Below are 24,981 nucleotides of genomic sequence, written 5' to 3' on the forward strand. Positions count from 1 at the left end.
TGTCAGAAATTCTTTTCATTTAATTGTCAGCGTGGAGAAAAAAGGTTCCCAGAGCAGTTATTACATTTGTAAAAAAAAAGGTTTTCTACTTTTTTGCAAAACAATATTAATACAAACTAATTCCAAGCCTTACGTCGCGTTAGAATTAAAAGGTTTTAATATCACGTATTTTGCTGACGGAGTATTACAATTTCGAATCATATAAATCATATAATTTCGATAACATGGCAGTGTACAACATTCTGAACTTCATGGAAGACATGGCCTTGGAATTCACCGTGGGCAGGGATCAGCACTATCGTTTCATCCACGATTCGCGAGTGCTGTCCTTTGCGATCCAGCAGCAGTTGTTCGACGACGGCGCCGTATTTAATGGCCTCCTGGGGCAGATCCACAAGACGGGTGAGCAGTGATTTTTGAGTGGTTCCTTTTTTGGGAGTACCTTCAACCATGTTCCTCCGAAGAGTAGCCGCCTATGTGAGCAACTTGAACCTGGACATGCCGCTGAACTTTGACATCTTTCTGCCCATCCGCCTGCCGATGGGCGTGGTGCCCAGCTACAATGAGAAGAAACGCAGTGTGGAGTTCTCCAGGCTCAGTGCTCAGCACCCGTTCTTCTTCGGGAATGCGGTGAATGCCAAAAGCATGAACCTGCTGCTCAAGCAGGAGCTGCAAAGGGCCATAGCCAAGCTCGGTTGTGTGGGCTCCTGCTCCGGACTGGTCTACGATCTCAAGTACTCGGTGTGGAGCCTCGACCGGGTGCCCTTCGTCCACAAAATCGAGGCCATGGAGCGCGGCAGCAACGGGCAGCGCTTGATTCGCTTCGATTTCGTCCTGGCCCTGGAATTCCAGGGGGCAGAGATGATTCTGCCCCCGTATTTCAAGGCCCCCATCGCTCACCGCTGGCTTGCCTATGGCCTGATGGCCCAGGATGGCAATGCCCATCCGGCGGAGTGGGCCGTGCTGGTGCCCAAGTGGCAGGACTCGAACCCGGGCGCCTGCATGATTGCCCTGAACTGTATGGTCATGCTGTTCCGTCTGCTGAGCGCCCAGCAGTGCGGCTGCTTCGCCCAGCCCGCCTCCTTAAAGTTCGCCTTCGTCTTGGCCACCGAGGAGCGCTGCAACGACTTCCAGCGCTTGACCATCGCCGAATTGGTTATTGAGGTATGTGTTGGGCTGCATATAATTTCCTATAAATGTTGTACACAAAAATTAGATAGACCTTGCCTTTTTAGTAGCTAGTTTCTTTAGATTTGATTATTTAAAAAAAATATTAACATAATTTAAATCATTAGCATGGGTATGGGACCATTAGGCCTAATACTTCGAAAATATTTATTCTGTTCGACCTTATCCTCACTTCATTTTGTTGTCCACTTTGGGGCTTTGTACCCTTTTATTTTAATGATTTTCAGATGCAGTTATTTAAAGTGTAATTACGTTTTTCACCTGTTTCTCTTCCCCTTACTTAGATCCTCTACAAACAGGTGTTCTGCAACTTCAACGAGGCGGTGTCCCAGAGCATCAAGGGCGACAAGGCCACCAGGACCAGTCGGCTGATGGCAATCCGGAAGCAGCAGTTGCGGGCCCGGGGCGTATACGCAATGCTGGAGGATGCCGTGATCCGTAACTCGATCACCAGCGATTTTGTTTACGCCTTCTTCTGGTACATCAAGGTCTTGCCGACGCCGGATCGCATCTACCATTCGCTGATCGAGGTCCGCAGTACCGATTGTCCCTTAAAGAGGAAGAGGAACAGCACTTAAGTTCCTAATCCTGCCAAGTTAAATTGACCAGAACGATGGACGACGACGGGGGGTAGGGTGGGGTGCTACCACTTCTGGAGAAGTGGCAAACAACCCCAAGGGACTGGCTTCCCTTGTTGATTTTTGAAATTCGAGCACTACTCTAAATTGGTCGAGCAGTTGGTGGGTGTCCCCCAGCACCATGCCATCGTCTTAGTGTCAAATCTCGGTAATTGTGCAACTTTAATGCCAAAAAAATAAGTGGAAATGTCGGAGGAGAGCTTACACAGATACAAAACACACACAAGCGGTACACGGGGAAACACAGACAGAGACAAAAGTTAATAAAAGCCAACTAAAAACTAAAGCCGAGTTGGGCTACGTGTCCCTGTTTTGACTTGCCCCCAAACACCCCCGACCCCCTTGTTTATGGTGGGGGGCGGGGGGTAGAAAAAGTTAAATTGCAAATAGCTTGGGCTGGGCTTAGCCCGGGGGCGTGGCAGTGGAGGGGAGGCGGTGGGCGGTGATGGGAGGGCAACATGAAATTTTAGAAAAATTTGCTGTTATTGTTCGGGCAAAACAAAAGGGGTAAAAGGCTTTCGCAGGGCTGGCAAAAAGGATGAGTTCGGAAAAATAGGTGGGTCCACGGGGCGGAGTCGCATTAAACAGAAAGACACAAAAAACTTTACCCTAGACTCGTTGAGTGGGGTGGGGGGGGGAGTGTAGCATAAAGTTTTGCAACGCTTTTGACATTTCATTGTTGTCAACTTTTAACTAGTTTTTTATGTAGTCATTATTTTAAAATGCAAATCGCCTACAAACTGGCAGCAAAAAACACACTTTGCTCGTCCTTCTCCAGAATTGTTTCGATTTAATCTGCCCCAAATCAAATGCCTTTAATTGCGTTTGCGAACTGGAGCTGTGAATTTGTCATATGCCCGGTAAGAGTGGAAAACAGATTTGCCGCATCCATCGACGAGTTAATCTGGTTAATTCCTCGCCTGTACTTCTGTACGATTGGCAATCGAAAAGTGTTTATTGCATTTTCCACTTTTCGTTATTTTAATTGCATTCCCAGCTCTCCTTTTGCCTTTAAAGTTGTTGTGTATTAAATGCCAATAAATAAACTGAAAGTGCAGCTTGCTGCTGGATGAGAAAATCATTTGCTGGCTTGGCAAAAAAAAGGGAAAATAATCAAGAAATTTCATCATCTCAGAAAGCATCGTAGGGCATCATAAAAAAACATTGAAAAGGGACGAGTTTCGCTTGAGGACTTCCCCTGCATCAATCACTTAATTTTGTTAGAAAAATACATATTCCCAAACTTGAATTAAATTGAAATTTAAATTCAAAAGCTTTTATCAACATTTTCCTCTTTGCTGAGCTTCATAATTTTCCCCCACAAAGTAGTGCACAAAAGAATGGCGCTGTCTTCTGGTCTGTGATAAAATGCGGGGGAGGTGGCATCTTTAATCAAAAAATAATTATGAGCGACAGGAGGGGGAAGGCTAGTGTGTGTGTGTGGGTGTCCGGGAAATTACATTTGAATTATGACTAAAATGGCAACGGAACACCACGCCAAAAGTGATGTGCAGCAAATGAGCTAAGCGACGGCGAAGTGAAATTCGTTTGGGGGCGGTGGGCGAAATAAGGGGAGTGGCCATTACAAACAGAACAGCCGCAATTTACGCAACAAACAGAGCGCTGAAAATTGGACAGACGCGACGAGGACAACCGCAGGACCTCAAGCTGGAGAAGAAGGGGCTGAAACTGGGTGCCAAGTGGGAACTGGAGACCGGCAAAAGTTTATGTGAAAAACAGACAATTAATTTGTTTTCCGGCGCAAAAGGAACACCAGGACTCTGGACTCGAGGACACAGGACACCCGCGGAGGGACAAACAATTTCGTGCTTGTTGGCAAAGAAAATTTACGTGCCGAAGACAATTGGGAGCAGAGGATTCTAATTTGGAGATGGGGACGAACGGCAGGACACGGTGGAAATGGTCAAACATTTAACGCTTTTTGTTTAATTAAAATTGCAACAGGCAACACAACAAAGTCCTTAAAGCAGCAACAGGAGGATAGCAAACCAGGAGCCTGAAAATGACACTGAAAGAAAATTTTATTAAGTCCTCTATTCAAAAATGTCAAAAAATAAGCTTTTATAAGGGTAACGTAACAATTTCTGTTCCTAAAACTAAAAGTAAAATTGTAATTTAAACAGCTCTTAAATTTTACTGTCCCTATATATTTTCTTTCCAACTTAATAACTCTTCTTTGCAATCGCTGAATAAAACAGCATAGATGTGCATTAAATATTCACGGATTTTCTAATTTTTAATTTATTTATGATATAAACTGATTAATTCATATTTGTATTTCTTTGCCGTGATTAAAATAGTGTTCTGTGCAGCAAAGTCAGCGTTTTTCAATTAAGCTAGCATTTCGTTTAATATGGGGGAAAATAGAACATTAGATTAGCTGCCCTTTACCCTTTGCCGGATATTCTCTGTTTGTGTTTGTCCAGTTATCCCCTATTTGCTTTTCCCGCTGCCAAAGTAAAAGGGCACTCCCTGCTGGCTTTTGTTTTTCCTGCGCAAAAGAAAACCTTTTACAGCGGTTATTAAATTGCGCTTTAAGTGCTAAACTCGAGGCAAACTATTTGCCATATCCCCGGTTGTTACCTTTCCCCAGATCCAGATCCAGATCCTCTTCGAAATGCGCGTACGTGTTGGCATATCAATTCACGTTACGGACCGAATAACTGCATGCATTCATTTGCGCCAAGGAATCCTGCTTATATCAAGCAGGATTCGACTGGGGAGAGAATGTGTTGCCATGCCCCGAAGGGTGGACAGAATGTCGGGGACTCGCTTCCATTGGCACTGTCATAACCCGGTGTACAGTGTATCACGTTTCAGTCATTTGGTGGCTGCCACTTCATAATTCAATAAAACAATAAAATAAAATCCTTACAAATTACAGCAATCAAATCATACGAAGTCGCATGTGCACCAGTGATGACAGTCCATATTTCTCACTCAATAAGATATTTTTGAAAAAAAAATTAATTTTTTAGCAGCACGAAAGGTATCTCAGAATATTAAAATACATATTACAAATTGCAACTTTTTAAGAAAAAGAAAAATGATTTTTTTAATTAAAATTGTATTTTTATAAAAATAAATATTCATAGACTCTTTACTTGGTTGCGTTAGGATAAATATTTGTCTTTATTTAAAGGATGATAGTGTATGAAACTTTTATATACTTGATATTTCCCTGAAAAAATATATATATGTTTCATGTTTTACGAATTATTGTACATTTCGTAATAGTAATTGGCTTTTTAATAAAAATATATCTGAAATTATTTGTAATTCAATATCATCCGATCTTAGGCCCAAAAACAATCTAAATATCCTGCAAAAACTGGTGAGGCAGCACCACTCACTTAAAGTGAACGCTTCCCTAGCATATTTCCATAAATTGGTCACAATTTGCTATGCGAAGCAGCAGCGCAAACAAAAGCCCTGAATCCAGAAAAGGACGATACTCATACACACTGAGCCCTGGCCGCGAGAAGCCAGCCGTGAAAGGATGGGAAGAGACGGACAAAATTATGACTCCAGGGATAATCGTACTAAAGCGAGTGGTACCCACTCCGCCGGAGAATACGTGAGGACACCACACGAAACGTGGCCAACTAGTTTCTATTTCTCTATGCAATGCTTTATTCATGCTAAAGCCGCTATCCGTCTCAAAAGCTTCGGTGCGTGGATAAAATGTGAGTTTGACATATATATAAGCATAAGCTAATATATTCTGTGCAATCGTAGATGCACATTTCTAGCCAAGAACTGGGCATTTACGATGGCGTCTCCGTTCGACGCTTACATCCTGTACAGGGCATGGACATTGGGTCCGTGCTGCACCATGGCATCCTTGTGCACTTGGTAATGGATTTCCAGCTCGCCCAGATGGAGCAGCTCCTTCATCTGCCTGCCTATGGACAGGATGGCCTGTACATTGCGCGAATTCTTTGTCCAAAGGGCTATAAATAAACCGGACCTTTGGCAATGCCCAATAAAAAGGAGGTGATGTACTCACACAACTTATTAGCCTTGTGGCGCACGTTGATAACCACGCCACATATCTCATTCGAATACTGAAAACACTCGCCAATCATGCACAAAATCTATACGGAAATAAATATAATAAATTCAATTTACTTTTATGGCATTAGTTGAGTGTCTTACCAAATCGTGCCACATTTTATCTATAAATTTACCGGAGGCCTTGTCGAACAGCATGATCCAACGGCCTCCCTCCTTATTGACATCATCTTCCCACATGGGGCTAAAGGAGAGTAATCTAATAATCTTAAATGCCTAACTGAGCCAACTTACCGGACGCCTGCTTTGAAGACCATATAGTCGTTGAATATCTTCAGATCCGATGGCGGCTTGATAAAGTAGTACACACTATCAAAGTTAATTAGTATAAGGTATAGGGATTGGTGGAATGATAGATTGACAGATGGCCGACCTGAAGAAGTCCTCAACAGTGTTGAAGCTGGTCACATCGCTGAGCATCTCCGTCCAGCACTTGGTGCGATCGTTCTCCCAGTGCCACAGTGTCCAAGTGTGCTGAATGGGATGCTTCATTGCCAGTTCGTAGTCGATGAGGCTCATCATCCGGTTCTTGGAGAGCTTCAGGTCCTGCTCGTCGCCGCTAATCACGTCAACTCCATCATAAACTGTCAGTCCGCGTTCCCAGTCGATGGGTTCTCCATATTGCACCCATTCTGATTGAGGGCAATTACAATTTATGTATACATTCAAAGGAATATTTCGGAATTCATATTAATCATGGCTTACCAGTTTCCTCAGCGTTCTGCATCCCGTTACTTTCGAAACCGGTGTAAACCATAGTTTTCCAATTATTTAATTCTTTAAGAATAGTTTTTATGTTATTTTCTAACTTTATATTATATTTAAAAATAGTCGAATAGTATATTGTCTCGTGCAAAGTATGAGCGTAAATGAAAATTGAGATATATTAGCTTGCACTTTGACAAATCAAAATGTGACATTAAAAGCGTTGCCACCTGGGCTTGAAAAAGTGTTGAAAAGCCCTTAAATGTATAAGTTACTTAGAGTGACCATCTTTTCACAAACCATTTAAAACTTACCTTTTAAATAGGGTTGAAAAGTTTTTAAGAGAGTTGCTAAGTAGTTTAAAAATATATAGTTCCTATTCTCAACAAATCTTTAAATGTTAGTTATTTACCTTAATATCTACTTCATTTATAAAAAAAGTAGTGTATCTAATTTAATTAAATATTTAATGAACTTTTATGTCTTCCTGAATTAATGTAAATCCTGGCAAAATTATCCAGAAATATTGAAACCCGATTTTAACATCGCCATTCATTTGCCCCCAAATGTTGCAAATCCAATTCGCACATTTCGTTTTCAAAATCAAATTGAGTCGGTTAAGTACGGACCCGAGGGTCTATCAATTGAAATATCACGCAAATAAAATAAAATGCCACCAAGCATACGATAAATGCACGAAAATAATAAAATGTGACTCAAATGAGCGACGGCGACAGCAGCCACAGACACAAGTTGGCAGCCGGAAAGGATCCGATTGGGGGAATTGGGACTGGCAAGGGGGAATCCCCCTGTCTTGTCTGCTGGGGCTGCTCCAGCTCCTTGTGCAACAGTTTGGCCTGCAGTCAATAATCAAAATCGACTTGGGCTTGTGGCAATAAAAATTTGTCTTCGCCGCTTAAGTTGTGCGCCTTGTTGCACACAAGGTCCTGGTCCTGTGGAAACACACTCCTTTTCCCCACTCCTTGTGGCGGTGCAGATAATAAAATATGTGAGTCGCTACGTGGTAGCTCCTTTGGCGTTGGCAAAGTAGCTTTGGGCCCTTGTAATGTGCACCATTTGTTGCGCGGCTGGTGGTTCGGTGGCTCCCGAGGAGATGCACCTCCTCACCATCTTTTGCTGCTCTGGTGAGTTATGTTTGTCGGCCAAGTTTTGGAACAAAAGTGTTGGCACTGTTCCCGGTTTTAAGTCCTCGCCGGCGAGTGAGTTGCCATCCCCAATTTACTTTAAAATTCTATTTGTTTTTGTTCTTAAGCAGCTTTGGCTGCTGGTCTAACTGGAGAAATCGTATTTTTGTGCTTGCAAAACTAACAAAAAAAATATGTTCCCTTAATTGGAAGAATAAATTATGGCTAGGGAATTAATAGTAATGGTAAAAAGCTAACAAGAGCTTACGTTTCCTAGAGAGCCGTGATTTTAAATCCACTTCAAAATTTTCAACAAAACTAAATATTTTTTATTTAAAATATAAACACTAAACAAATTAAAAATTTGGGCGAATTTTAGCTCTTAATAAATGAATTTTGACAACAATTTGAATTTTATGTATTTAAACTGCAAGAGTTACAAATCAGTATTGTCTTTCTTTGTTTTTCTGTCGTCAGGACTTTACCAAATTTCTTAGAGCTGTAAGCAAGCAACTTCCTTTATTGGTTGACATAACCATAATTTTAGAAATACTTGCACCAAATGCAATTTCTAGACCCAGTGAAGCCCACGCATTCCGGAGAAGTAAAACTTTAATTTTAACTCTTTTCGGTTTCCCCCATTTAAGTCCCCGGCAAACGCTTAGCTATGCTTTGTTAGATTTGACTTTGTGCTGTGCTTCTCAGGTGGCACTTTGGCGTATACGCAATATTTTACAGCTTTTTGCACTTTGCTGGCTGAGCTGAAAATACATGGTCAGTAAATCTTTTAAAATATTGTAATGTTGAGAGGGTGAAGAGAGGACCGGTGCGAGGGAATAGCTCACTACCGGTTTAAGCGCTTTGAGTGCCGAGGAGCAGTAAAAGAACGCCCACAAACTGCCAAGAAAGCCGAAGGGGAAAAGCCCGTAAATGGAGCATTATACAAGGAGAAGCTGAGAAACCGAGGAGCCAGGACCTCATCTTGCAGACAAGCGCATGCAAGAAATGAAAATGATTTGAGGCATTATGTTCGCTCCGGTTTTACTCCGCTTTCTGGCCCGCCATTTCTGGTTTCGCTTCCGTTCAGCTGTCTGTTCTTTTTTTTTTGGCTACAAAATTGCTTTGCTCCTCCCTCACGTTGATTGTAAAAGATTTCAGTGTTGAGAGCACAAAGCATGCGATGATGTACGGGACGACGCACGTCGTACATTTTGCACCTTGAAGTGGCAGGCGGCGGAGGAAGAGGAACCTCCTCCACTCCGGCAAAAGACAGCCACATAAAACAATAAAAAGCAATGGTAAATGCCGAGGATGGGTAGCGACAACACATCCTGCAGCACCTTGAGGCCAACCCGAGTGACAGCAGCTTCCGGCAGCCCCCAATGCCACGCCCCCAGTTGTCGTTTGGCCCGAGCGCCTCCGCTTTCACCTGGACAACGAGATTCAGGTGTAGGAGGCTAAGTTATGGACACAGTGCAGGGTAAACCTATAGAAATTCTATACCTATTTGTCATAAAATTCCTTAATTACACAATTAGAAAACTAAGCATTTTGTAAACTATTGTGTTATTACAACACCAATGTTAGGATTCGTAACTAAACAAACGGAGGCTTAATCTGTTAACAAACTTAAAAGGATCAAATTTGTTTTTTATTTTCATTTTTTATTTTAAAAACAATTTATTATTAAACAATTGTTATTATTTGCTGTTGAATGGAATCACTTTTATGCTATGATTAAAGTTATCCAATCGAGAGAAAGCCATTTATTATCGAAAACTAAGAACCTTACGGAGAATTTAAATATACCCAATTAACCTGATATACATTGCACCCGATTATTACGCTGCCTTACAAATTTAAATCGACAAAATGGACTCCAGTGAAGAAAATAAAAACGGCATAAAACACGTGAATAACTTGAAATGAACTTTAAAAAAATAGTACCATTCAACATCTTTTTATAGTCACTGCACCGGAAAACCGAACTTTTATCTTAATAGGATTTTGTCGATTAAAACAGGTAAACCAGTGTTTTTTAACCACTCTTCATTGTTCACTAAATCAAGATGATGAATTATTAATTACGGGTGCAGTGCATGCCCATAACTTAAATTAATGATCAAACCTCATGCTGCTATTATTTTGACCCCGTCTGTGCATGTCTATGGTGCTAAATACTTTGGACCAAGACGCCTCTGGGCGATGGCCAAACCCCAACTTGGATAGCTTCTGTAGCTTTGAAGCCGGAGCTTGGGGCCAGGTGAAAGTCATTTCACGCTGTGTGTAGCGCACAAGATTAAAATAATAGCAGCGCGTAAATTAAACAGCCCGTTGGAGCCGAAGAGTAGGTGCCAGATGGGGATCCTGGGGTGTCGGAAAGGGATATGAAGACGGAGACGGAGAGCCATTGGAGTGGCAGCCATCGAGCAGCAGGATCTGCCGCATTCACATCGAATCCCTTTGTTTAGGGCTGCGGTCTGCGCCAAGACGCTTACCTGGCACACCTTCCCTTCCCTCACCTCTCTTTGCCAAAACCCCAGCACATCTCACCTGTCCTTCAGGACATTGCCAGCATTGCGTTGTCAGCACTTCATTTTGATCCAACATGCCGCGTGCTTCACTTAATGCGGCGACTGCCAGCAGCCCGCATTTCTGAGGGGGTTGGAATGCCATTCGGGGGCTGGCAATAGAAGGGTGGGCAGAAAGCTCGCTTCTTCATCATGCACATAACTACAAAGGCGGCTGCATTTCTTTGGCGAACGCAAAAAAACTTTTGACCAGGCGACAAAAAATAAAGAATATAAATCCTATACTTTTTAGTTTCATAACTATACAGAAAAGTACTAGGTGGTGTTCATAATATACTCGACAGTTTAAAATTTATGTTACAATAGTTTAGTTTCAATTATAATTTTTTGTGAGTATACCATTTACCAAAATACCATTTTAAAAACCATTAGTCGAAGTGTGTTGTATTAGATCAGAAATATAAACTCTAAATTTTATACTTTTCAAGATTTTCTTAATATTTAGTAATAGGGATTATTAATAATTTAGTTGTTGATATTTTTAGCAAAAAAATAACCACCCTTTGTCGCCTGTCATCTGCTGTGCATTACACGTCACGAATGCGTGCGTATTATGCGCCCTGCAACTACGAACTGCAATGTGAAAGGATGGGTCTGGTGATGCACTGATGTCCTGGAAAGGATGGGAGTGCTGAGGATGCAGTGACGCAGTGATGGTTCGTTGGGCTGCTACCTTCGCTGAGTGTTTTGTGGCTTGTCTTTCCGCCTGTCCGCCTGTCCCCCTCGCACCCGCCCCCTTGCTGTTCCTTGCTCCTTTTCGAGATCCTTTGCAGCCGAAGCTTGCTTAATGCTTTATGTTTGCCAGCTTTCAGCTTTCAGCTCTTTGTTCGTGTTCGTGTCCTCACTGCGCTACGTCCTGTTTTTGTTATTACGGCAAGGTACTTTGCTTTTGTTCGATGAAACGTAAAAATAGCAACAAGCAACGAAAACTCATTTTTAGACAATGCCGCATAATTCCAACGCAATGAAGGTAAAGGAAGCAAAAGAGAAGAAAAAAGGAGGAGGTTGCAGTATAAGATCCAAACGACTTTTTGTTGTAATGAGGTATTTCCGCTTTGTTGTTGTTGCTCATCTTCGCTTTATTCCTGTATTTTTTCCCTTCAAACTGTAAACAATTTCTATAAAAATTGATGGTCGATTTTTCAGATTATATAAACATTTAGTTCATTCTTTTTTTTGTGATGAATCCCATATTTAAATTAACGAAAACACCTTCACCAAACAGTCGTGCCACTATTAAGTTCTTAAAAATAATTTTTGTGAAAGGATTTAATCCATAATGTTACGTATGAATAAGTTTTATTCAGCCACTTTGAGATCTGTAAGTATAGGAAAATGTTAAATTCCATAAAAAGTTGTAATCAGAACCACATCAACGCAAACAAGTTTAATAAAACAAAGCAGTTCCAGGACGAAGCAATATAAATAAATCCGGTTGGCTATTTAAAATTAAGCTACAAACATGGGAAACAATTATAGTAATTCAAGTAAAGGGTTGAACCCATGACTAATAGAATTTACTTGCATTGCAGGGCAGTTGAAACAGAATAAGCTTTGAGTTTTGTAATTATTAATTATTTACCAGGCATTTGGTCTGGAAATCGATTTCAAACAAAACTCCCTGTTTGTAATAAGAGGCATTTATATTGTCCCAAGCTCTAATAAGATTAATTTTCCACATTTATTTCACTTTAAAAAGCGAACAGTTATTCTATTAAAGCTCGAAAATAACACATAAAAACTCATAATTAAAGCCTAGGTTGATACTATTAATTCATTTTAGGACAAGATTTATAGTTCGATATAATTTTGGCAACTTATTTTTTATTTACCCCATCAAATACTTAAACAAAATGTATGCAAACGATATTGCAAGGATTGAAAGCAAATCAATTTGAGGTTTCTTGGGACCCCAAATCAAATCTAAAAAAAAAATTTAGCTAAAACTAATTGGCATATTAATAATAAATAGTATATTTGAGTTAAGACTTTTTCTCCGTGCACTTTGCTTACATTTCGTTGCGCTTTCCGTACAAGAGCAACCGCAAGAAGTTTCTTACGGGCTGTCAGTTTGTGTAATGAGAGTGTATGCTGGCACAACCCGTCTCATTCTGATTCCATACCCATACTTTCGCCGAGAACCCTTCACTCGGCGATTATTCAAGCGCAAAATTTGCGGTAATCTGCCGGCGGACAGCTTCCAACATACGCAGAAAGTTTTCGCACAGGGAGCGGAGCCCACGAAGTGAGGTCCTGGAGCCCAGAAATCACGCACTGCTTAAACTTTTAACCCGTCTATGTTTGCTCCTGTATGCACCAACACACACTCAAAACATCCTGCCTTGCACAGACACACGCTCATGCGAAGAAGTTCAGAAAGCCTGTTGCTGCCCAAAATAGCAGAGTGGTTTTTTGTTGCTGGTCATTTACGGCCATTTAGCCGCATTTAACCAAGTCAACAATAAAGTCAAACAGACGGGGCCTCCCTTCCTTCCTGAATCTGTCTCCTTTTTTTTTGCAAAACTTTTATTTCGAATAAGGCAACCCCTAAAAACCAATAACTGAATAACTTTGTAATACAAACATTGGTCATGGTCTACACGGCTTGAAAACCGTTCTAGTCTTACTTTCTCACATTGAGATTCAGTCCGGAAATAAAAGCATTATAAATAATATGTATGTTATATTCTGAAATTTGTTGAAAAGGCTTCACATCTTAACCTAAAAGTCAAAATAGTAAAAAAATTAATATAAATAAACATTTATGAAATCCCCATTGATAATTTTCATAACAATCATCTGTTTAAATGTATAGCTCTTAATTTCAAACGAGGAACAATACTTAGATTTCATAAACACATTTTATTTTCTAGCACAATGAAAATAAGTTTTTAATTAACTCAGAGTGCTTGTACTTAGCACTCAAAACATAAAATTATTATGAGGGTTCCAGTTGACAACAGCTTTCATATCAAGACCAGGAATCCAAGCCAAACCCCTGACCCGATTTCATTAACTAAATGTTCATCCGAAATCAGAACGCTCACTAGGATGTCTCTTAACTAAAGTGTTCAGCCGAGCACTTCACATGCCATTTAATAATGATTAAGTACTCGAAAGCAAAGGATTGGGGGACTTTGGGAGACTTTGGGAGGACAAATGAGTACGGGTACGGGTAAATACGGGTAAATGGAGAGCCTTATTCGAATGTCATCAAAATCATCATCACCATCACGAGGCGGTCCTCCTGACTGTTGACGCATTTCGGTTTCAGGCCTCATTAGCGCCGTGAGTTGGCAGGCAGGCTGGCAAGCCAAGTAAACCCAAGTCGGCCTTCGACGAGCCTCTCAAATTGTGTCAGCATCAGGTGTCAATTTTAATTTACTGCCTCGAGCCCGCTTGTCATCTCTGATGTTTGTTTGCCTTGAGGTGGGTGGTTGGGGGGTTGGGAATGCGGATTTGGGATGAGATGTTAACCCATATTTTGGTGGCTTGCGGTTGCTGCGGTAACTTTGGTTTCCACGCTTAAGGATACAATCAAACTCATTGAAGCTTTCGGTTTCAGCTTTAGCCCAACAATTTCATCACAGATGAAAGAGGTTTTCAGCCATCCTCATTGATATGCAGCCCCAATCCGCAGCCTCGACATATAGCAATAATTGAACGCTTAGCTCAAATGGCCGCAAAAAACCGCCCGCTAATGGAGCATTTTAAATATGCGGTGATGGCCAACGCTGCGCATGCTAATCCATAAAAATCCATTCTGGAATGTCATTGGGGTCTATGGAGATTTAGAAGCAAAATGTTTTAATATATATAATATATATTTGAGTTACTAAAGATTTCGTCGTTAATATTAACCCTTTCTTAAAACAGTTGTTAAAAGCTATTACAAAAACAACTTTATTTGAAAATTATAGAATTTTTTTTTCAAATAACCGATAAAATTATTTGCGTTGTATTTGTATTGCAAAAACATTTTAAAAGTTGAACGCTTCATACAACTTTATTTTTAATTAGTGTTCTAAAATATTTAGCTTTTACTTTTTTTAAAGCTTTCTTTTTGCACCTAAAACGTCTACTTTTAAAGTTTTTTTTTCTGTATCCAGTTCTTTTGATTTTGGGTTTAGTTTGCAATTTGGATATTAGACCCGAAACACCCATTAATAAAAACAATAGAAATATATTCTTAGAGATTTAATGCATCACAATTCGGGGTGTTTGTAAAATAAATGCCAGGCCATGAGTCAAGCTCACAGGGCAATATTTTACGCAGGGTTCACAATCCGTTGATTTACTTCTTCAGCAGCAGAGGAGCGGCAGCGGCGGCGACGTACGGGCGGGCCACATAGGGCGAGCTGTAGGCCAGGGGAGAGGTGTAGGCGGCGGCGTAGGGGGCAGCGTAGGGGGCGGCGAAGGGCGTGGCGAAACGGGTGTAGGGGGCGGCATAGGCAGCGGCGACCGGAGCGGTATAGGCGGCAGCAACTGGAGCGGTGTAGGCGGCGGTATAGGCTGCAGGGAAGGCGGCGCTGTGGGCCACCGTGTGGGCGGAGTAGCTGGAGGCGTAGGGAGCCACGTAGGCGGCACTGCCTACCACAGCCGGAGCGGTATAAGCCAGAGGAGCGGCGGCCAGAGGAGCCACAATTCCGGGCTTGGCAGCAGCCACAGCCACAACAGCGAAGAAGATAGCAGCCTACAAGAAAAAAATAATAGTTTTAAAGAAATATTTTAACAAAACCTATTTTTTATGATTATGATTTTATATATATTATTCCAGAAAGCTCAAAATTTTATTTATATATATAAAATTTAAATTGTTATTTTATATTATATAATATGTTTTTTTAACACAATAAAATTGATCAAAATAAATGTAAAAATGTTGAAAGAGTTCTTGCTTTTTCCAATTAAGATATTTATTCAGCAGTTTAATTTTGTTTTTGCAATTTAAAAATATGCTCTTTAAAAGTTTCTGCTTTTAAAAAATCCTTCTTCAAATTAGTTATTTTGAACTTACGAATTTGAACATCTTGATGGATTTGGTTTTGTTTTTGGATTGTCACTTGGTGGATGGCCAATTGGTTTGTGATGTCCAACAGAGCGTTGCACGGCTCTTTTATAGCCACTTACACTTTTTTAGCTGCTTCCGAATGCGGATCACGCTCTTAGATCAGCCATCGATGGCTGCCAAGTCAACGACATTCGATTGACGTTGCGCATGCGCAATTCTTGGCCGGGTTGCTACTGTTTTTTTTTTAAGTTTTCGTGGTCTAGAGCTGGCCATGTCTTATTTTAGTGCGTGCCTGAACGTCCGTTACTTCGAATCGCTTGTCGACTCGTCCCTGACCTTGACGGCTCCAATGCGTTTACAATTTAGGTCTAGCGGGTTAAACCGCCACCGAAAAGTAGCTTTAATTGTGTGATTTATGAAAGTTATTCAAACGCTTCATCAGGAAACTATCAGATTATTCCGCCCCATTACTGCCTGCCTATTTTAATAGCAAACGAAAAATCCGGCTAATCACAGTCTAATAATCCACTCTTACCGCTGGCAGAAATTAATTAATAAATGTCGCAAATGGCGGGCAAAGAGCTTACAACTCACTAATTAGAAATATCGAGTGGAGGCTGCCGTGTGTGCTAAAGGACATGCTATAAGGATGCAATTCCACATACTCCTTTACTGGCTTTACAGGCACATTTATCCTGATACGCCTGCAGTGGCAGTCTCACACTTGAAAAAGTGTTGAAGCGTGAATTTTGGTTAAAAATGCCAATTACGCGAATTCAGCAATGCAATGGATTGTTGAGCGGTGGCGATAAAATGGAAGGGAAAGGGATTGAAAAGAATCTCTGCTCAAAAGGGTGGTAAATTTAAGGGGATGTTGAAAGGTTACACACAAGAAAATTTGTATTAAATGTTCCTTTAATCTTATTTTGGTGGTGTTTCTAAAATCTCATGAAATATTTCAATCTATTTTTTGTAGTCACAATCTAATTTGTAAACACACACAGACCAAATTCAGATGCAAAAAGGTTAAAAAAAAAGTAAAATAAAACTTATTAAAAAGTAAAATTAAAAACATTGGTATAAAACGTTATTCTTTTATAATGTTTCGACCTTGGTGTATCACTTAAAACTTTTGATAGTTGTTTTTGTGTAGGGTCCTTTTAAACAAGCAAAAAGAGAAAGATTTGATAATGAAAATTATATGATTTACACCAAGCAACTTAAAAATCTCCTTGTGGAAGCATTCACAAAAATACAGTTAATATTTTCCCATTAAACCGATTTTAATTAAATATTTTAAATTATTTACTTTAAAGGAAAGACTTAAACAATCAAATATTTTATCATTAAGACTTCTGTTGGTTACGAAGAAAACAGTATTTTCACGCACAATGTTGGTGATATTTTTTCTGAGTAGAACAAATTGTTGCGAGTTCTTCTTTTGGTTTGCTCGCAAGCCACTGTTGATGATGATGTTGCTGGCGAAGGATTTGGCGCGCATCCTGCCGCTTCTTACGCTCCCTTTGTGCGGCTCAAGTGTTTGCCATGTGCCTCTGCATACGAGACAGCCTATTGGATCCCTGCTAGATGGGCATGGGGGGTGGAGGTGTCTACTAAATGCACAATCATGCTGCCAGGAGTGGGCCTCGAACTGAAAACTGCTACGGCAACCGCAGGCGGCAAACATATTTGTTTTGACACTTGACTTCCCTCCTGGCCACCAAACCACTTTCATTGTCAAGTTTGCGGCGAGGACTTGCTACTGAAATTATTATATTGGTTAATCCGCCTAAAAGCTTTGATGCCACTTCCTCAACCCTTCGCCGCCCGCCAACCGTCGATCTCTCCCTTAGCCATTTCAAGTGCAGCGCCCGCAACTCTCGAGTGGCCCAAACGCGAAGCATATCAAAGAGCAATCCCCTGGGTGCCGGGGATGATGTATATGTAGCCACGAGTGCCAGCAAGTAATTAAAAAGCAAGAAATTTTCACAAAAAGTCGAGTACAAAAATTCGCTCCGTTTGACAGGGACAAAGCTCGGAAAGAGGACTTTGACGCCAAAAGAAGTGAGCCAAAGGAGTTTTCGCGACTCAGCCATATCCTTTGTTTTATTCTGCTCACATAAAGGCAAAGTTTTTTTTTATTAATTTTAAATGAAAATCAAAAAACAAATTGCACAGGATAATCCAAACATTTAGTTTTATTCGTTTTATTAAAAAATGTAATTTCTTTGAGCTCACAAATAAATTAAAAATTTGTAGGAAATAAGAGAATAATACCAAACATATAAATATGTCAACCAATATTACTGCAAATAGTCATTAATATATAAAGTACATAGTATAGTCTAACTTAATCACTTTATATTTATATGTATTGTCCTTTAAATGTATGTATTGATGTATTGATCCTTTAAATTTAAACAATTGATATTAACCAAGCTATCCCTTAAACATTCTTTGGTATATAGGGTAGCACCAAGGAACTTTGAACAAGTTGCGTGAAATATTCGCGGCACTTTTCCTTTTTTTTTACCCCATTCCCAGACTCAGACTCAGACTCAGTCGCTGGCCCAAGTTGAGTTTATTGCCGTAATAAAGGCGCAACTGCCTCTGACTTGGCCGGGGTTATGTCTACATCAGGATCAGGATCTGGGGGCGGTGGTTGTGCGACAAATGCGTGGGCGTGGCAGCAGCTGTGCGTGCGCGTTAATGCGTCGTTTAAGTGCCGTAAAAAGCGAACGGCACACATGACACCCCCACCTCGAGAAAAGGCCTAAGCCGTATCCGTATCCCAGGCCCTCATCAAGATGAAGTCTATTAAAAATTTTTTGCTTTGAATTCGACTACAAAATTCCAGCGACATTTGGACGCAGTTGAAGAGGGGGCGGCTGCCTTTAAGTGGTTTCCACAAATTATTCATGAGAACAAAGCAGTTTTCCTGGGGGGAAGAGCAGAAAGGCTATGAAAAACCTACTCCTTGGCTTAAAGTTTTAGAAATATGGCCGTCAAAACCATTAAAATTTGATTGAATTTAACTTCAGTTAAACTTTCTAAGAACAATTAAAGTTTAGTTAATAATTCCCAAATCTGCAAAACGGCAAAAACTTTCGTTTTTAATTAAAAAAGGAGAACCTTTTTGTAGATTTAAATGTTACAGGAATTTAGCTAGTTATGAAAATACTTAAATACATAATTATTTGTATACCTTTTCAAAGCCCCCTGAATGTCCTTTACTTATTTTTAATAATTTAATAATTGTAATTCGTTTTTCAAAGTAATTTAACATATAACTGGGGTATTAACTTTAAATATTTAAAATTTAACTTAATGGTACATTATTTTGCATGCACCTTTATAGTTAAATCTGTTAAAAGTTTTTAATACAAACAAATTTTAAACTTTTTCCCATTATTTCATTTAATTTTCTTTAAATTATTTATTGCGCTAGTTGTATTTTGATAATCAAAGTCTTTGGAAATTCTTTTTTTAAAAGTCTGTAGTTACAGAATAATTCAGGTATCCATTAAAATCCCCCGCCATTTTAATAGCCACCCCTCAAGAGGGATTCTGCGATCATTATACGGCCTTTGTTCCGCCTTGTGGGTTGACGCATTTCAATTACCCAGCCCGCGGTTACAAAGTCAAATCGAATTAGGCCCGCGGCACGTGCCGAGTGTGCGTGTGCACCAACAACGGATCGCATCGGATGGGAATTGGATTGGCCCACTAAACTGACTGAACGGAGTCAAAGACTTTGAGCTGCGATGTCAGCGATGCCGGCTGCATGGGTAAGCGTAAACGCGGCCTTCGGTTCCAAGTGGCGGTGGCCACTATATAAACTGGCAGGTGCGATCGATTCAACATCAAATCAAGCTCACAGCTCCAAGTAGTCACTACTAGCAATCAAAAAACCAATCAAACAATCAACATGAAATTCGTAAGTGCTTCGAGGACTTTAATTATGTTAGGGAAGCAAATAATTTAAAAATTTTGAATTTAAAACCGTAGTTCGCCGTATGCTTCTTCGCTGTTGTGGCTGTGGCTGCTGCCAAGCCCGGAATTGTGGCTCCTCTGGCCGCCGCTCCTCTGGCCTATACCGCTCCGGCTGTGGTGGGCAGTGCCGCCTACGTGGCTCCCTATGCCTCCAGCTACACGGCCAACACGGTGGCCCACAGCGCCGCCTTCCCCGCTGCATACACCGCCGCCTACACCTCCCCCATTGCCGCTGCCTATACCGCTCCGGTGGCCGCTGCTTATACCGCCCCTGTTGCCGCCGCCTACGCCGCCCCAACTGCCTACACCGCCGCCTACACCTCTCCCATTGCCGCCGCCTATACCGCCCCCATTGCCCGCTATGCCGCCACCCCCTTCGCAGCTCCCATCGCCGCCCCCGTGGCAGCGGCCTACACCGCCCCCATTGCCGCTCCCGTTCTTCTGAAGAAGTAAACTGGCCGTCTTTGAAAACCATCTTGACCAATCTGTGTAAATAAAGAATTGTACATACCAACGAAGCCGAGCATTTATTTTCTTTACAAAAGTATTCCCACTGAAAGAATTTTAGTAATGTGCATAACATTACCAAATCCGTACACTAACAAAAAATATTTAAAATAATTTGTATTGATTTGAAAAAACGTTATAAAAGCTTTGAGCATTACTCTACATTGGATAGAATCTGGCCTAAAATCAGCTTTATAAAATAAAATTCGAATGCATTTAAAATTATTAAAGAAACAGTTTGTTTAGTTGTTTTTATTAAAATAACTACATTTTATTTTATAATGAACCTAGAAGATTTAAAATAAATATACAACCACATTGTAAAGCAAAGTTTAAATTTATATTTGTTTGTTGAGTTCTTAGTTTTCAAAATTGAGCTTAAAATTTCCCTACACTTTTTTAGAGCTATGATTTCAGAGGAATTCTAATAAATTAAACAAAAAGTAAATGGTTTTTTGACAGTGTACTACTTCCCATTTCCGCTATGCAATTTGGCCGAACAAAATAGACTCCTTTGGCTCTGAGCAGTGATGGGGAGCAATTTGTACTCCGCTTTTACCACTCGGTTCAGTTTAGCTTAGTTCTTATCGAAAGCCTGGCATCTGGCGTCCCTTTTCCGCGTTTTCTGCTCCATCGGCACCTAGGCGGCAAGTCTGCGCGTTGCCTTGGCTAGGATTAAACTTTCCATTTAAAAGGATTTCTTTTCTATATGAAATATGCTTCCTTTCAGCGTTTCCTGCGCGCTCTCTCTTCTTTTTTTTCGCCCCATCCGCAGCCAGCGGCTGCAGTCAAGTTTTCTGCTTGACTTTGTCCTGCGCGTTGAAAGGCCCGAGTGGAGCCTTCTGCCCCTCTGGCGGTCTCCTGCTGCTCCTTATCATAACTTTGGCATCGCCAAGCACCCTTTTCCCTCCTCCTCCCCCTCGCTCAGGTGGTAAATGCCAAGTAGTTGTAAGGTTTGCTACCTAAGCGGAAAGGACTAGTAAAATCCACGGAGGGGAAAGTCGGAAGAGGGGTAAAATGGTTGCCCCATTTTCGCAAGTTCTCGCAACAGATAGCGTCCAAATTTAATGACCTTTTATTCAATAAAACTGCGTTGAGCCTCAGGCAACTTTCTGCCTTTCCCTGTTGAATATTGCCCGCTGTCGCCCTATCTTGTTTGTCATCAGTTTTTTATTTTTACCTGTTTTTTGTTGGCCAAAAGTTGTCAAAGGTAAGCGAAAATATGATAAGCAGGATGGCAAGTTTGTTGAAAGGATTTTGTTCGCATAATGAACAAAACTTTGGGGGCTTCAAATAAATTACAGCCTTTTAAAAATTGTGTTATACAACAACATATAACATAAGTGTCCGAATTAATCCTTCATATACATTTAATTCTGTTTTTTCGTCTTTCAGTTATTTTATTTGTCAAAATTTAAAAAGCACAATAGTTTATCGAATTATTGAAAACTAAATGTATGCACCAAATCATATATCTTATTCCCCAAATATTAAACTCTTTAAACTATTTTGTCTTGAAAAATCGATGAAATTTCTTTGAGCCCCAGCCACCAAAAAATTAATCTTTGCATTAATTCTATTAAAAATATTTTATTTCAAAAAATCATTAATTTGATTCAACAAATTTTAAACTCTTTTAACAATTTTTAATTGGACCAAAAGATTGGAATGTATTTGAACTCAAAGTGCTATAAAAATAAATCCCTTGCAACTTTAAATCGCTTTACCCTTCGTTAATTCCGTGGCAGAAACGAAATGTGGCTATTTTGATTGCCAGCGCTGTGGCAATGGCAATTGGCAACCAGTGTTTGTATGGCAACTGGCGAAGCAATAAAACCGAGCAAATGAAATTTGTATTCACTTTATATAATTTTGACGATTTTTCAAATCAAATACACACCCGCACACACACGGACCGCACATACGTCGGTACATATGTTAGAAAGATTCCCTTTTTTCGAAACGAACACAATCATGTGCAAACGTGTTTTTCAAATGGATTACATGAATAAAAGATTTATACACGTAAGGTAAATCAGTAGCGGGTTACCAAGATACTCACCGACATCCTGCCCTTCCCGAAATACCTCCCATCTCCCGCCCACAACTCCCTATTCCCAACTGAAGACGTGCAAGTGAAAATATGCGCAGATGTAAGCAAATTTGTGGAACGACCAGAGGGGAAAAGCTGGAAAAGAGGAAACCCAAATGGAAAATCCCTCAGAACGCGGCTGAAGGTAGATGATGCCTCTTGCCATTTATTGATTTGTTTACCATTTTATGTATTTATGTCGCTTTGATTTCAGGCGCCAAATCGAATCAAGCGCGAGGGAAAAAAAACTGGATTATTCCGTGCTCACACAAACAAAAAGACATACAAATATTCACAGTAAGGACATGATGAAATATTAAATTTCCTCCTTTTAATATCCTAAGGTTTCTTGAAAGTTTTAGTTGGCATATTTTAGCGGTAAAGCATATTTAATTTAGTATTGTTACGTTTATTTTCTGAAAAAAATGTTAATTCGAATTTGGCCAAAAATTTTCTTTTTTTTTTAAAACACTGCTCATAAAATGTTCCTTAAATCGATTAGAATTTCACGGATTGTTTCAAGCTCTTTAAAATGTTAATAATATATTGCTGACAATAAAAAAAACTGCTTTATTTTAGGTTACACGAAAGAAGTTGTAACAATAATGTTCAACAAGAAAATCTTAAATCGTATCTATTCTTACATTAAATAAGTGTTACATTTCTAGTGTATATATATTATTTGTAAATCATTCCAAAATGCTCCTGTCTCCGTATAGAATAACCACAATTTTACTGAGTATTTAAACTAGCCAGCACAAAGGACAAGAGCAACAGGCATTGGACTCATCGCCTTAGATACGAATAGTAGGGATACGTGGCGTATGCGCCATAAACCGGTGCATACGCATACGCCGCGTAGGCCGGATAGCTGGCATACGCCGGATAGTAGGCGGCGGAGGAAGGAGCCAACCAAGCGCCTCCCGCTCCGGTGGCATAACTCACTGGCGTCGTGACCAGCAGCTGGGGCTTCGCCTGGCTCAGGACCGCGAGCAATGCGAGCTGGCAGGATTAATGATACGTTTTGAAATATCCACATATATCTGGATTCCGAGGGCAGAACGTCGGCACACTCACCATTAAGACCTTGACCAACATGGCTCCCTTTCGATTACTGCTCCTCCGGCTGACTTAGCGTACGAAATTCAAAATTTTACTGCTCGATGGGTTCGGTCGGTCAATCATATTTATAGCCTTTGGCTGGATGACATGGGATCGGCGAAGAGAATCGCCGAGAATCGGGGAGAGAGCTGGAGAAGTTGCGCCGTCATTAATATTGCTAGACCTGAGCGCGCTGAGTGGCATAAATTATATTCTTAATGCTGTTTGAAATTGCTGAGAAAGAATAAATATAAGACAACGACCAATAAAAAACTCAAAATGATGAAATTCGGAATACTCTATGGGTCATTAAAATGTTATTAAAAAGTGCTTAAGATAAAAGTATTTGAGAATAATAACCGAAAATTGAATACTTAAATGCCGTCATTTAAATGAATCACGAGATCCTTTTAATATTTATATATTAAAGTGCAATGGTAATTTACTCTTTTATTGTGTTAACATAATAATTTAAGGAATATTAACTTTCTCGTTATTTAATACTATTTATAAATATTTTTAATAGTTGTGTTTAATCAAAATAAAATCTAATAATTAATTAAATAATTAAATCTAATTCTGATATATTAATTATATATTTATTCAAAATTTTAAAGGGGCATGCGCAAGGCAAAAAGATTAAAAATTTTAAAAATGGGCGCAGGAAATAATAGTGAAAGTGGAATAGAAATGTTTTGGCAGAATACAAATTAGTATCAAATTATTAAAATTAAATACCAATGTTAAGAACGTATTATGTTGAGGATAATTTAAAATTTTAAATATTTGTATTTTTCTAAATAATAATTAACACAACTGCACACAATAACCATCCTTTCGCTTTCTCTGGATGAACTTTCTCCATATTTAGAACCACTTCCGCCTGCGTCACAAAGTTTATCAAACGCTCAAGCATTCCATTCTAGTGCTGCTACCCTTTGTATTTTTTTTACAATTAATGGCTAGCAACGAACGCCGCGCTACCTTCTTTGGACTGTCATTCATTACTACAGGTAGCACCGCCCTAACTGACTCACTTCGAAGCCCATTCCCCTGAGAACTGCCTCTGTGCATAACGTATTTGAGTTTATTTAGACGTTGTAAAAATTATAATTATGTGTGCGTGCCTGCCATGCACATGAGCCTGAAATCGGGGATTGAAACAAAACCATATTTTGCGATCACAGTAGTTAGATAAGTGGCCAGGGTGACGTCTTGCTTAAAGCCTCCGGTCTAGGACACAACCTTTACGCCAGCAAAATTTGCAAATCGGCAACATGGGTAGCCAACGATGGGTAGCTGGTTTCGCAAGCTATAAATAATTAATTAATTCAGATGCAGACAAGCGGGACGAGAGCGTTCTATGCAAATTTCTGAATATAGACCATAAATTCACAGCCAAGCCGAAAGCCCGATGAAGCCATCATTTATGCCCTACCTTTAACTGTGTACAATGTACACTGTACACTATATACAAAGATGCTTATGCTGGCCATAATTATATATGTATGTCGTCGATATACTTGCGGATATTAAGTTGCGGCAAGTTCACTGACCACCGATGGACTCCACTGGCCAACTCCGCTCGACCACGCCCAGCCAACTTCATGGAAAGTACTTCGGAAAACTGCTTTTAGCGACAATTTTCCACTGCTCTTTTCCGTATTTTTTCGTCGCTGGCTGGTTTTTTGCTGCTAATTCCCGGCTTGCTTACAAAATGGCAAATAGTCGCAGCTGGTAGCCATTTCTCTTGTATTTCCCTTTGTTATTGATGCCCTGGATAAGTAGGGGCTAATTGGGGTTTTTGGGCTGTCTCAATTTGAAATGTACCGCGTATGATTTTAAATATTGAATAGTTTAGCTGGTTATTTAAATAAATAAATCAAGTTTGGTTGATCTAAATTGTATGGCAGAA

At 40.2% G+C, this 24,981-nt stretch overlaps 5 protein-coding genes across 6 annotated transcripts; 2 read left to right on the forward strand and 3 right to left on the reverse strand.

Annotated features, from left to right (window-relative positions):
• Positions 1–2,106, forward strand: LOC128258451 (uncharacterized). 2 transcript variants are annotated; one of them, XM_052990076.1, is made up of 4 exons: positions 15–152; positions 232–402; positions 470–1,164; positions 1,473–2,106. In XM_052990076.1, the coding sequence occupies exons 2-4, from the start codon at positions 252–254 to the stop codon at positions 1,764–1,766; spliced, it is 1,140 nt and encodes a 379-aa protein (XP_052846036.1). In that variant the 5' UTR covers positions 15–152; positions 232–251; the 3' UTR covers positions 1,767–2,106. The 2 variants fall into 2 exon arrangements, with proteins under 2 accessions (XP_052846035.1, XP_052846036.1); XM_052990075.1 differs by having other exon boundaries at positions 1–402.
• A 3,340-nt stretch (positions 2,107–5,446) lies between these two features.
• Positions 5,447–6,817, reverse strand: LOC128258459 (eukaryotic translation initiation factor 4E1). Its single transcript, XM_052990086.1, has 6 exons — positions 6,627–6,817; positions 6,295–6,553; positions 6,156–6,230; positions 6,006–6,105; positions 5,857–5,944; positions 5,447–5,800 (listed from the first exon to the last, which is right to left on the reverse strand). The coding sequence occupies exons 1-6, from the start codon at positions 6,676–6,678 to the stop codon at positions 5,640–5,642; spliced, it is 735 nt and encodes a 244-aa protein (XP_052846046.1). The 5' UTR covers positions 6,679–6,817; the 3' UTR covers positions 5,447–5,639.
• A 7,727-nt stretch (positions 6,818–14,544) lies between these two features.
• Positions 14,545–15,460, reverse strand: LOC128258468 (cuticle protein 16.5). Its single transcript, XM_052990098.1, has 2 exons — positions 15,380–15,460; positions 14,545–15,055 (listed from the first exon to the last, which is right to left on the reverse strand). Exons 1-2 carry the CDS (start codon positions 15,389–15,391, stop codon positions 14,657–14,659), a joined length of 411 nt encoding a protein of 136 aa, XP_052846058.1. The 5' UTR covers positions 15,392–15,460; the 3' UTR covers positions 14,545–14,656.
• A 3,780-nt stretch (positions 15,461–19,240) lies between these two features.
• LOC128258466 (vitelline membrane protein Vm26Ab) lies at positions 19,241–19,884 on the forward strand. Its single transcript, XM_052990094.1, has 2 exons — positions 19,241–19,310; positions 19,382–19,884. Exons 1-2 carry the CDS (start codon positions 19,302–19,304, stop codon positions 19,817–19,819), a joined length of 447 nt encoding a protein of 148 aa, XP_052846054.1. The 5' UTR covers positions 19,241–19,301; the 3' UTR covers positions 19,820–19,884.
• Positions 19,885–22,511: 2,627 nt separating this feature from the next.
• On the reverse strand, positions 22,512–23,127 carry LOC128258469 (uncharacterized). The gene is made up of 2 exons (XM_052990099.1): positions 23,043–23,127; positions 22,512–22,967 (listed from the first exon to the last, which is right to left on the reverse strand). Exons 1-2 carry the CDS (start codon positions 23,061–23,063, stop codon positions 22,752–22,754), a joined length of 237 nt encoding a protein of 78 aa, XP_052846059.1. The 5' UTR covers positions 23,064–23,127; the 3' UTR covers positions 22,512–22,751.
• Between the last annotated feature and the right edge of the window lie 1,854 nt (positions 23,128–24,981).

Source organism: Drosophila gunungcola (genome assembly GCF_025200985.1).
Source record: "Drosophila gunungcola strain Sukarami chromosome 3L unlocalized genomic scaffold, Dgunungcola_SK_2 000003F, whole genome shotgun sequence".
In the NCBI taxonomy this organism is placed as follows: domain Eukaryota; kingdom Metazoa; phylum Arthropoda; class Insecta; order Diptera; family Drosophilidae; genus Drosophila; species Drosophila gunungcola.